Source organism: Pongo abelii, chromosome 5 (genome assembly GCF_028885655.2).
Source record: "Pongo abelii isolate AG06213 chromosome 5, NHGRI_mPonAbe1-v2.0_pri, whole genome shotgun sequence".
In the NCBI taxonomy this organism is placed as follows: Eukaryota; Metazoa; Chordata; class Mammalia; order Primates; family Hominidae; genus Pongo; species Pongo abelii.
In genome coordinates, this window is record NC_071990.2 from 90521616 (window position 1) to 90534814 (window position 13199).

A 13199-nucleotide genomic window follows, 5' to 3' on the forward strand; every position below is an offset into this window, starting at 1 on the left:
TGCTACTCACGGGAGGACATCAGGATGGTTACCAATGAGTTTGCTCATCGACACACAGAGCCGTTCATGCAGATCATGGTTGATTTGGCCTCCAGCTTTAATGGCTTCGGCATTCCTTTCCAGCAAATCCAAAAGGAGAGGGCGAAGCTGGTGACCAACCAGCACGGTACAGTCCTTATCCAAAAGCAACTGTGCTAAGGTACTCAGGACACACTGGCGATCTTGAGGTGTCCACACCTGAGAAAGGCAAAACAAAACATCTTTCACTTTTTTTTTTTTTTTTTTGAGACAGAGTCTCGCTCTGTCACCCAGGCTCGAGTGCAGTGGCGCAATCTCAGCTCACTGCAAGCTCCGCCTCCCGGGTTCATGCCATTCTCCCGCCTCAGCCTCCCAAGTAGCTGGGACTACAGGCGCCCACCACCACACCCGGCTAATTTTTTATATTTTTAGTAGAGAGTCGGTTTCACCATGTTAGCCAGGATGGTCTTGATCTCCTGACCTCGTGATCCGCCCGCCTCAGCCTCCCAAAGCGCTGAGATTACAGGCGTGAGCCACCGCGCCTGGCCTTTTTTTTTTTTTTTGGAGACAGAGTCCTGCTCCATCTCCCAGGCTGGAGTGCAGTGGCGCGATTTTGGCTCACTGCAACCTCCACCTCCCAGGTTCAAGCGATTCTCATGCCTCAGCCTCCCATGAGTAGCTGGGATTACAGGCACCCACCACCACACCAGGTTAATTTTTGTTTTGTTTTAGTAGAGACAGGGTCTCACCATGTTGGCCAGGCTGGTCTCGAACTCCTGACCACAGGTGATCCAACAGCCTCAGCCTCACAAAGTGCTGGGATTACAGGTGTGAGCCACCATGCCTGGCCCAAAATATCTATGTAAATAATATTCATTTGCACTGTTGTAGAAAAGCAGAGACGAGTCCTGGGTTAGAACTAAAATGTCCAATTTCCAGACTTCATAAGTGAGATTCTATTATAAAATATCGTGGAAATTTTTTGCAATGGAGGATCAGAGTTAATTTAATATAAAGGCTGTTACAAATAAGTTTCAGTACACTGGAGTTTGAGGTACAGGGACTAATACCTGGATTCCATTTAAAAGCTACACGACTTATCTGAAAAATAATCTATGTGCTGGGGTTTCAACAATCTCCAGGGAATCCAAAACCCCAAAACTCCCCCAGCTCCTTTAACTCTCGAAGAAAAAAATGAATTCTGCAGTTAGTAGACAAAACTTCCAACTCTTGAGGAAAGGACAGAGGTAAAAAATTAATTCCTGGGAGTGAATGAGGATATCCCTATCAAGCTGATCAAGGCATCAGCCTCTAATAAATAAACAAAAAACAGATCCAAAGTAGACAGCAACACTTTGATATGGAAGATGAAATAGAATACAAAATTCTAGGCCGGGCGCAGTGGCTCACGCCTGTAATCCCAGCACTTTGGGAGGCCGAGGCGGGCGGATCACGAGGTCAGGGATCGAGACCATCCTGGCTAACACAGTGAAACCCTGTCTCTACTAAAAATACGAAAAAAAATTAGCTGGGCAAGGTGGCGGGCACCTGTAGTCCCAGCTACTCGGGAGGCTGAGGCAGGAGAATGGCGTGAACCCCGGGGGGCGGAGCCTGTAGTGAGCCGAGATTGTGCCACTGCACTCCAGCCTGGGCGACAGCGAGACTCCATCTCAAAAAAAAAAAAAAAAATTCTAGTGCCTGGGTTCAGAATGTAGGTAAGCATACAAAGGAAAACTGAAAACTGTATAAAAGGCATTATATTGCTAGTGTGTATACAGGTCTGCACAATCCTTTCTGCCCAGCAATGTAACATCAGGTTTAAAATGGGGACATGCCCTTTGACCTTGCAAGTCCCATGCTATCAGTTTACCCTAAGAAGTTTCACCCCAGGCCAGGTGTGGTGGCTCATGCTTGTAATCCCAGCACTTTGGAAGGCCGAAGCAGACAGATCCCTTAAGCCGACGAGTTCAAGACCAGCCTGGACAACATGGTGAAACCCCATTGCTACAAAAAATAGAAAAATTAGCCAGACTTGGTGGCATGCGCCTGTAGTCTCAGCTCCTCAGGTGGCTGAAGTGTGAGGATAGCTTGAGCCTGGGAGGTCGAGGTTGCAGTGAGCTGAGATCATGCCACTGCACTCCAGCCTGAGTGACAAACAGTTAAAGCCTTGTCTCCCAACAAAAAAAAAAAAAAAAAGGATGAGGAGGAGGCTCACCCTAGTCACCTATATAAGTGCACCTTGAACACAGCCTAAATGTCATAAGCAAAATTTAACGAGTTTTCCCAGAATTATCACCCAGAAAGTCACCTTACACCTGAGCTCTTACAAAGTCTTCCAATTACAGAGCATTCTCTCATGAAAACATTTGATTCTGATCAAAGCACTGATTAGGGAAAAATGTTACCTTGAAACAATTTCTATCAGTCTTAGTTCTGTCCTTTATAGGAGGTTAACTGAAGGATTCCATAAAAATGGAGGCAAAGAAATTTAATAGATTTGGTCATGATACACAGGAGCAAAACCTCACATTTTCAACTGCTGCATGTCCGCATAAACAAGCCCTCTAAAGATACCTTTTTTTTTTCTTTTGAGACAAGGTCTTGGTCTGTCGCCCAGACTGAAGTACAGTGGTAAAATCACAGCTCACTGCAGGCACACCCTCCCAAGCTCAAGCAATCCTCCCAACTGAGCCCCCTAAGTAGCTGGGATTACAGGTGTGTGCCACCACACCCAGCTGATTATTTTATTTTTGTGGACATGGGGGTCTCACTATGTTGCCCAGGCTGATCTCAAACTCCTGAGCTCAAGCAATCCTCCTGCCTTGGCCTCCCAAAGTGCTGGGATTACAGGTGTGAGCCACTGTGCCTGGCCCCATTTTTTAAATAATAAAGTAAGTTACGTTGCAGATGAAAGAAACATATCCAAAGAAAACTGGTCAGGCATGGTGGTACTTTGGGAGGCCAAGGTGAGATGATCACTTGAGGCCAGAAGTTCGAGACCAACCTGGGCAATGTGGTAAGATGCCATCTCTTCAAAAAAATAAAAATAAATTAAAAATTAGCTGGTGTGGCCAGGAGTGGTGGTTCACGCCTGTAAACCCAGCACTTTGGGAAGCAGAGGGTGGTGGATCACTTGAGGTCAGGAGTTTGAGACCAGCCTGACCAACATGGTGAAACTTTGTCTCTACTAGAAATACAAAAAATTAGCTGGGTGTGGTGGTGTGTGTCTGTAATCCCAGCTACTTGGGAGGCTGGGGCAGGAAAACGGCTTGAACCCAGGAGGCGGAGGTTGCAATGAACTGAGAATGCACCACTGCACTCCAGCCCGGGCAACAGACAGAGTGAAACTCCATCTCAATAAAAAAAAATTTTTTTTAAAGTTTAATTAAAAAAAAATTTTTTTTTTATTTTTTTTTAATTAGCTGGTGACGGTGTGCATCTATAGTCCCAGCTACTCTGGAGAGTGAGGAGAGGATCACCTCAGCCTAGGAGTTCGCGGCTGCAGTAAGCCATGATCGTGCCCACTGCACTCCAGCCTGGGTAACAGAATGAGACTCTCTTAAAAATAAAATACATAAAATATAAATTTCATTCCCCAATAATTTTAAATATAAAAATATAACTCATTTTTATACATTGACCTGGTATCCTGTGATCTTATGAAATTCTTTATTTTGAAGATTCCTTAAGACTTTTTATATACAAAATTCTGTCTTAAGCAAACATTGTTTTGTTTTTTATTTTTTTGGAGACAGGGTTTCCCTCTGTCACCCAGGCTGGAGTTCTTTGATATCAGCTCACTGCAGCCTCGACTTCCCAGACTCAAGTGATCCTCCTGCCTCATCCTCCCAAGTAGCTGGGACTACAGGCACACACCACCACGCCTGGCTAATTTCTGTATTTTTACTACAGTCAGGGTTTCACCACATTGCCCAAGCTGATCTCGAACTCCTGGGCTCAAGAGATCCACCTACCTCAGCCCCCAAAGTGCAGGGATTACAGGCATGCGCCACCAGGCAAGGGGGTTTATGGTTTTTCTCAGCATTTGAAAGATGTTTCATTGTGTTGTTTCTGTTAAGAAATCAGCAGTCATTTTTATCTTTGCTCCTCTACAAGTAAAGTGTCTTTTTTTTCTGGCAATTTTTAAGATGTTATTTATTACTTGTTTCTAGCAACTTGATTATGATGTGGCTTGGTGTGGTTTTGTGTTTATCAGATTTAAGATTATGAGTTTTTGGGATCTGTGAATTATTTTTCACCAACTTTAGAAATTTTGAGATTATCTTTTTATATTTCTACTGTTTCTCTTCTCTCCCTCCTCCTGTAACTCCAATTACACATACAGTAAACTAGTTGATAATGCCTCACAGATCACTGAAGCATTTTTATTCGGGCTTTTTCCCACCCTGTCTGTTTAAGCCTAGATAATTTCTATTGCCGTATCCTGTAATTCAATGTTCTTTTCTTGTGAACTGTCTAATCTTCGATGAGGCCTATCCAGTAAAATATTCATTGCTAAGATTGTATTTTTTGGTTTCACTTGTTTTTTTTTCATAGCTTAAATTTCTCTCATTATGTTTATGTTTCCCTTCAAGTCCCTGCACATATAATTACTATTTTTTTATGTTTTTGAGAGTGACAGGGTCTCACTTTGTTGCCCAGGCTCAGACTGATCACAAACTCCTGGCCTCAAGTGGTTCCACTTGGCCCAGCCTATAATCACTTTTTTCTTTTTTTTTTCCCCCCGAACATTCATATCATCATTATATAATCACTTTTTAAAGTCCTTGTTTATTAATTTAAATATCTTTATTATTTTGGGGTCTGTTACAGTGACTGACTTTTCTCCTGGTAATGAGCCACCATTTTCCTTTTCCTATATCTAGTACTTTTTTAATCGGATGCTGAACGTTGTAGATGTGTCTAGATTTTGCTCTCTTCCTTTGTTCTAGCAGGCAATTAATCAGCTTGTAGGTCAGCTTGATCCTTTCAAGACTTGTTTTTAAGTTTTGTTAGTATTGGTCTAGAAAGGCCTTTGAGGGCTGATTTAGCCCTAGAGTGTGGCCCTTCTGGGTTCCACACTAATTATGCCAGTATTCAACTTGGTCTTTCCACTCCAACTAGTAGGAGTTGAACATCTCCTACACAGAAAAACTCCAGTAGTTATTCTTTGCATAGCTCACGAAATTTGCTTAAGAAAACACAGCTTTACATTCAGCCAGTACTCACCAGACCCCATATCCCTAGAGCTGTTCCCTCCATTCCAACACCCTTCCCAGCATATTCCAACTACCGCCCCAACTCTGAGCTCTGTCTTCTCAGCTCAGTAGGACCACCATTGCTGAACTTCGTTCTTCCTCTGAGTCAGTCCTATAAGTGATTCCAGGTAGACAGCCGGAATCATTCTAGGGCTCACCTTGTTTCCCATTTTTAGGAATCCCAATCCTATGCTACCTACCTTTCATCCAATGTTTGAACGTTTTTCATATGGATGTTTTCCTCTTTTTCTAGTTGTTTTGGCAACAGAGCTAATCCAGTACCAGTTATTCTATCATGAACAAAAGTATATATATTTGGCTGGGCACCGTGGCTCACGCCTGTAATCCCAGTACTTTGGGAGGCCGAGGCGGGAGGATCACCTTAAGCTCAGGAGTTTGAGACCAGCCTGAGAAACATGCTGAAACCCCATCTCTACTAAAAATACAAAAATTAGCAGGACATGGTGGTGGGAGCCTGTAATCCCAGCTACCAGGGAGGCTGAGGCGGGAGAAGCACTTGAGCCCAGAAGGTCGAGGGTGTGGTGAGCTGAGATCGTGCCCCTGCACTCCAGCCTGGGTGACAGAATGAGACCCTGTCTCAAAAAAAAAAAAAAGTATGTATATTTGACTTTCCTGTTACAGCACTGTTTGCATAGCTTCATATATATTTAAAACTTTTTATCTTCCCGGATTTATAGAGAAAAGACTATATATACAAGACTGAACACAGTGGTTGACACCTGTAATCTCAGCATTTTGGGAGGCCAAGGCAGGCAGATCACTTGAGCCCAGGAGTTTGAGACCAGCCTGGGCAACATGGCAGAACCCATCTCTACAAAAAATACAAAAGTTAGCCAGGCTTGGCTGGGTGCAGTGGCTCACTCTTGTAATCCCAGAATTTTGGGAGGCCAAGGCAGGTGGATTACTTGAGGTCAGGAATTCAAGACCAGCCTGACCAACATAGCGAAACACCATCTCTACTAAAGGTACAAAAATTAGCCGGGCATTGTGGCACATACCTGTAGTCCCAGCTACTCGGGAGGCTGAGGCAGGAGAATCACTTGAACCCAGGAAGCAGAGGTTGCAGTAAGCCAAGATCCTGCCACTGCACTCAAGCCTGGGTGCCAGAGCAAGACTCCCTCTCAAATAAATAAAATAAAATAAAATAAAATAAAATAAAAAATTAGCCAGGCTTGGTGGTGTATGCCTGTAGTCCCTACTACTCATGAGGCTAGAGTTGGGGGAAATCACCTGAGCCTGGAAGGTAGAGACTGCAGTGAGCCATGATTGTACCACTATACCCCAGCCTAGGCAACAGAGTGAGACTCCGATTCATTAACAAAAAAAAAAAAAAAAAAAAATTTAAGTTTGGAAGATTATATATCAAAATATTAATATGGGCAGTCCCTGACTGAATGTTTTTCTTACATGTATTAATTTCCTGGAGCTGTCATATTAAAATACCACAAACTGACTTAAAAAAAAAACAAGGCCGGGTACAGTGGCTCACGCCTGTAATCCCAGCACTTTGGGAGGCTGAGGTGGGTGGATCACCTGAGGTCAGGAGTTCAAGACCAGCCTGAGCAATATGGTGAAACCCCGTCTCTACTAAAAATACAAAAATTAGCCGGGTATGGTGGCAGGTGCCTGTAGTCCCAGCTACTAGGGAGGCTGAGGCAGGAGAATTGCTTGAACCCGGGAGGCAGAGGATGCAGTGAACCGAGATCGTGCCACTGTACTCTAGCCTGGGCAACAGAGCGAGACTCTGTCTCAAAAAAACAAAACAAAACAAAAAACAAATTAAAAAGACAGAAATATATTGTCTCACAATTCTAAAGTCTGGAAGTCCAAGATCAGGGTGTCAGCAAGGCCATATTCCTTTGAAACTTATAGGGGAGAATCCTTCCTTGCCTCTTCCTAGCTTCTGGTTGTCATCATCAATCCCTGCTGTTCCTTGTCTGGCAGATTTATCACTCCAATATGTATTTCTGTCATCGCCACATGGCCATCTTCCCTTTATTTCTTTCTCTCCTCTTCTTATAAGAACAGTCATATTGGGCTGGGTGTGGTGGCTCACGGCTGTAATTCCAGCACTCTGGGAGGCTGAGGTGGACAGACCATTTGAGGTCAGGAGTTAGAGACCAGCCTGGCCAATATAGTGAAACCACATCTCTACTAAAAATACAAAAATCAGCTGGGCATGGTGGCACACACCTGTAATCCCAGCTGCTGAGGCAGGAGAATCACTTGAACCAAAGAGGCGGAGGTTGCAATGAGCTGAGATTGCACCACTGCACTCAAGCCTGGGCGAAAGAGAAACAGTCATATTGGATTAAGGCCCTATCTAATTATCTCATCCTGACTTTATTACATCTGCAAAGACCTTATTTCCAAATAGGGTCACATTCAGGTATTACAGGCTAGGACTTCTACATATATTTTGGCAGACACAATTTAACCCACAATACGGGTGGTGCTTTCCTGAATTTTCCTAGTATTCTGCATGAATACTACTAGTTAATGAAGTTTTAAAAAATTATAAATGTTTTACTAAAACCCATGAAAGGGTAAATGCCAGGCCTGCAAGAAAAGGGACCAGCTAGGCTAGGATACCTGTGAGTATCTAGAGGGTGGGTGGGGGTTATAGGAAAACTACATAATCAGCTTTCTCCTTCTCTAAGCCCAGCGGTCTTGCTAATCAAAGCATCTTTGACCATGTCAGCTGGCTTGCTATTGTAGGAAATAAAAACAGGACAATGAATGCTAAAGGATTTACTTCCTTTTATTTTATTTTATTTTTTTTAAGATAGGGGCTTACTCTGTCGCCAGGCTGGAGTGCAGTAGTATGATGTCGGCTCACTGTGACCTCTGCCTCCCTCTCAGGTTCAGTTCAACCAATTCTCCTGCCACAGCCTCCCAAGTAGCTGGGACTACAGGAGTGCACCACCACGCCCAGCTAATTTTTGTATTTTTAGTAGAGACGGCGTTTCACCATATTGGCCAGGGTGGTCTCGATATCTTGACCTCGTGATCTGCCCACGTCGGCCTCCCAAAGTGCTGGGATTATAGGTGTGAACCACCGCGACCAGCCAGGATTTACTTCTTAAACCTGTGATTACTCCCATAACATTCTTAGGAAATCCTGCCTTTCTCCTTGGGAGACTGGGACCCACTGGAAAAGGGAAAGGACTGCATTCCTCCTGGCTACACCTTTGTATTTTCTCACTTCTCTTAACATTCTATGAAGCTTAAATGGGTTTTATTTAGGTGGCTGGGATACAAGCAAGTATGAGGAAAGCTGAAGAATACTGATTACTTAACAAATACAAACACTTTTTTTTTTTTTTTTCTGAGATGGAGTCTCACTCTGTTGCCCTGGCTGGAGTGCAGTGGCCTGATCTCGGTTCATGCAACCTTCGCCTCCCGGGTTCAAGCAATTCTCCTGCCTCAGCCTCCCGAGTAGCTGGGATTACAGGCATGCGCCACCACACCTGGCTAATTTTTGTATTTTTAGTAGAGACGGGGTTTCACTATGTTGGCCAGGCTGGTCTCAAACTCCTGACCTCGTGATTCGCCCACCTTGGCCTCCCAAAGTGCTGGGATTACAGGCGTGAGCCACTAGCGCCCAGCCAAGAAAAAACATTTTCATTGGCCGGGTGTGGTTACTCACGCCTGTAATCCTAGCACTTTGGGAGGCCAAGGCAGGTAGATTGTCTGAGCTCAGCCACTGCACTTGGCCAGGAAAAAACATTTTTAAGGTGGCTCAGCTCTTCTCTTCCCACCAAAAATACCAACCAATTCCATTCCTTTGCTATAACAAAATTCATCAATTTCCCAATAATTAGCCAACAAAAATAGAAAAGGAAAAAAAGTCTTCATATTTGTATGTCTGTATGCTTAACATATTGAGTTTTTTACTGTTTTGAGTAATGAAATTACTACATTGTCATATTCAACTGCTAACTGATCAGTTAACCCCTCTCAAAGCAGAGTTAATTAAAAGGATAAGGCAACTGCTAACTGATCAGTTAGCCCTTCTCAAAGCAGAGTTAATTAAAAGGATAACCTCAGTGTTATTATTTATAATTATATGTATCGGCTGAAATGTGTATTTTCAGCTAAAGAGAAACAATTCCTAAACTACTTTATAAAACCTAAGCAATTAAGCTGGGTGCGGTGGCTCATACCTGCAATCCCAACACTTTGGTAGGCCAAGATGGGAGGATGGCTTGAGCCCAGGAGTTCAAGACCAGCCTGGGCAACATAGTGAGACTCCCCATCTCTACAAAAAAAAATTTTTTTTTTCTTTTGAGACGGAGTTTCATTGTTGTTGCCCAGGCTGGAGCGCAATGGCGTGATCTCGGCTCACCACAACCTCTGCCTCCCAGGTTCAAGAGATTCTCCTGCCTCAGCCTCCCCAGTAGCTGGGATTACAGGCATGTGCCACCATGCCTGGCTAATTTCTTATCTTTAGTAGAGAAGGGGTTTCTCCATGTTGGTCAGGCTGGTCTCGAACTCCCAACCACAGGTGATCTGCCCACCTCGGCCTCCCAAAGTGCTGGTACAGGCCTGAGCCACCGTGCCTGGCCACAAAATTTTTTTTAGAAATTAGCCAGGCAAGGCTGGGCGCAGTGGCTCATGCCTGTAATCCCAGCACTTCAGGAGACCGAGGCAGGAGAATCACCTGAGGTCAGGAGTTCGAAAGCAGCCTGGCCAACACGGCAAAACCCCATCTCTACTAAAAACACAAAAAATTAGCTGGGCACGGTGCCAGGTGCCTGTAATCCCAGCTACTTGGGAGGCTGAAGCAGGAGAATTGCTTGAACCCAGGAGGCGGAGGTTGAAGTGAGCCAAGATCATGCCATTGCACTCCAGCCTGGGTAGCAGAGCAAGACTCTGTCTCAAAAAAAAAAAAAAAAGAAAAAGAAATTAGCCAGGCGTGGTATTGTGCACCTGTTGTCCCAGCTACTCAGAAGGATGAGGTGGGAGGACCATTTGAGCCCAGGAGGTCAAGGCCGAAATGAGCTATGATCACTGTACTCTAGCCCAGGCCATAAAGGGAGACCCTGTCTCAGGCAGGGGAAGCATTAAAGCATCATCACTGTCATCATTTGCTTAAAACACTGAAAGTTAAAGCTATATTCTGCCAAAAATAAGTAAGTATGCCTGTAATCCCAGCATTTTGGGTGGCCAAGGTGGGAGGACTGCTTGAGCCCAGGAGTTTGAGACCAGCCTAGGCAACACAGCACAAGACCTTGTTTCTACCTAAGATGTTAAAAAAAAAAAAAAAAAAAAAAATTTAGCCAGACGTGGTGGCATGCCTATAGTTCCAGCTACTGGAGGAGATGGGGAGGGTCCTAAAGTAAGATGATCAGTTGAACCTAGGATGTCAAGGCTACTGCTCTCCAGACCCTGTCTTAAAAAATAAAAAAGAAAGCATAAACCAAAAATAAAATTCTAAGCCCCCCCAACCAACTGAATGAAGGTGAATCCTTCTCCTCTCAGTCAAGTGCATTCTAAAGTAAACCTGAAACACTAGTTCAGGCCATGCTGGGAATGGGTGGTCAGACACGCCTCATTATACTCTCTTCCCTTTGGAATTCTGGCACAGCTAACCAGCATTAACATTAAAACAGAGACCTTAGGACTGACAAAACAGACTACTGGTAGCAATAAGATACAAATATGACAGACGGCAAACCCTGAAAGAAGTATTTCAGGAGTATTTTAATCCCCCCTCCCCTTTTTTTTTTTTTTCGGTAGAGACAGAGTCTCTCTGCTATGTTGCCCAAGCTGGTCTCAAACTCCTGGGTTCAAACAATTCTCCTCTCTCAGTCTCCAACAGGATGTGATGACAGGCATGAGCCACCACATTTGGCCCAAAATATATAGCTTTGACAAATTTTGAAATGGCCCTGCGAAGTTGTCTCTTTAAGTCTTATAAGAAACATTTAACATTTATAGTGCTCGGCTTCATTCACATGTTGGGGGTGTTGAGGTCTAGTGGGCAGAGTAGACTCTTGGCCAGACAGATGGTTTCTCAGTGGCAGAATGCGAGGGCCTCCATACACCATAGATCTCTCCAGCACCAGGGGCAGCTGCTGGACAGCAAGGAGCGGCAGCCTATGGTCAGCCATCGGGAGATCTCCGCCAGGGCCCTGGGTTCTCTGTGCAGACAGTTTCAATGGAGGCTGCCCCTAAGAGTCGTCAACCTCAACCTCCGGACAAGCACCTCCTAGAAACCCCTAGAAACCAGGGTCAGGGCAGTAAAAGACTCCAGGCTGCAGCTCGCTCAGCTAAGAGCACCCTGGGTGCCATGTCACAGAGAATCCAGGAGTCCTGCCAAAGTAGCACCAAGTGTCTGGTGGAGACCCAGGTGAAGGCCAGGAGGAGGAAGAAAGGGGTACAAAAGGGAGGGCAGTGTCTCCCCAACTCACAGCCTGAGCCAGAAGAGGATTCAGCTGTCTGGAGCTGCCCCTGACCACTCAGCCACAGACCCCTGTGCATCACCACCTCTCTACCTGCACGGGCTCACGTGCCCTCTCTATGGCAGTGGAGGCGGGAGACTGCCTTCCAGAGCCCCTACTCCTCGATAGAGCTCCTCTGCTCTCCCAGCAAGTCTGATAGTGACCTAGAGCCTATGGGGAGCAGGAATTCGGCATCTCCAGAAGCTGTCCCAAGAGCTGGATGAAGCCATTATGGTGAAAGAGAGTGGTGAAATGACACTCTCATTCATGATTGAGGAAGTGCCCTACAGGAAACAAGCCCTGTCTGACCACCAAGGCTTCATACCCAAGAATGTCTGTGCTTCCCCATGAGCTTCCTGGCAGAAGCTCCCAGAAGTCATCAGTACCCCTGGGCCACTGCTAACAAAGACCTGACTAGCAAGGAGCCCAGAGCCCCCCCGCTCCAGCCACATCTGGACCCATCAGTGACTGCCTGCCACAGCCTGAGAGTGTCTTGGGGAGATCTTGCAGAGGTGGGGAGAATTGTTCCTTCTACTCCCCAAGGGGACTCTTGGGCTTAGTAATGCATCATATACTTGACCTTGAGCCTGGTATTTGCTTCATCTACAGTGTGAAGAGCCGGCATCAGATGTTTAAGAGCTCTGGACTCAAACCAGGTGCTTGGTTTTTGGGGAGTCATCCACAGAGTCACTCGCCCACTGTGTTTCCAGTGCCAAGGCCCTTGGGGGCACCACTCTCATCCCTGCTTTCCCTACCAGGGACCTGGAGGAAGTCATAGGAGATAGTTCCAGGCTTAAACCCTGGGCTCACAGGTACCTATTTATATGCTCAAGGCAGAGCATTGTGGGTGTGCCAGGAGGGGTAGCCCTGTTCAAGAGCAATTCCTGCCCTTTGTAAATTATTTAAGAAACCTGCTTTGTCATTTTATTAGAAAGAAACCAGATAGCATTGCTTTCTTATAATAAAGACCAGATAACACTGCTTTCTCATAATAAAGACTGTTTTGTGGCTGGGCGCAGTGGCTCACACCTGTAATCCCAGCACTTTGGGAGGCCGACGCAGGTGGATCGCCTGAGGTCAGGAGTTCGAGACCAGCCTGGCTAACATGGTGAAACCCCGTCTCTACTAAAAATACAAAAATTAGCCAGGCGCAGTGGCAGGCGCCTGTGATCCCGGCTACTCGGGAGGCTGAGGCAGGAGAACTGCTTGAACCCAGGAGGCGGAGGTTGCAGTGAGTTGAGATCGCGCCACTGCAGTCCAGCCTGGGTGACAGAGCAAGACTCCATCTCCGTCTGGGGGTAGGGGTGAGGAGACTGCATTTGGGAAAAAATAAATAAATCATTTACAGGCCAGGCTTATAATCCCAGCACTTTGGGAGGCTGAGGTAGGTGGATCACTTGAGCCTAGGAGTTCTAGCCCAGCCTGGACAACAAAGCAAGATCCTATCTCTTTAAAA

General features: G+C 45.5%; 1 protein-coding gene and 1 pseudogene across 5 annotated transcripts in view; one reads left to right on the plus strand and one right to left on the minus strand.

The window, feature by feature from the left end:
- The window catches only part of MDN1 (midasin AAA ATPase 1), a 187150-nt gene that overhangs the window by 162499 nt on the left and 11452 nt on the right, over window positions 1–13199 (minus strand). For 4 of the 5 annotated variants that reach the window (XM_054557862.2, XM_054557860.2, XM_054557859.2 and 1 more), the window contains exon 2: window positions 11–237. In XM_054557862.2, coding sequence (XP_054413837.2) covers window positions 11–48 — 38 coding nt within the window. In that variant the 5' untranslated portion in view covers window positions 49–237. Of the gene's footprint in view, window positions 1–10; window positions 238–767; window positions 791–13199 lie in introns of those variants that run through there. The other variant, XM_054557861.2, reaches the window with a different exon arrangement.
- Window positions 11309–12094, plus strand: LOC103890954 (protein PIMREG-like; annotated as a pseudogene).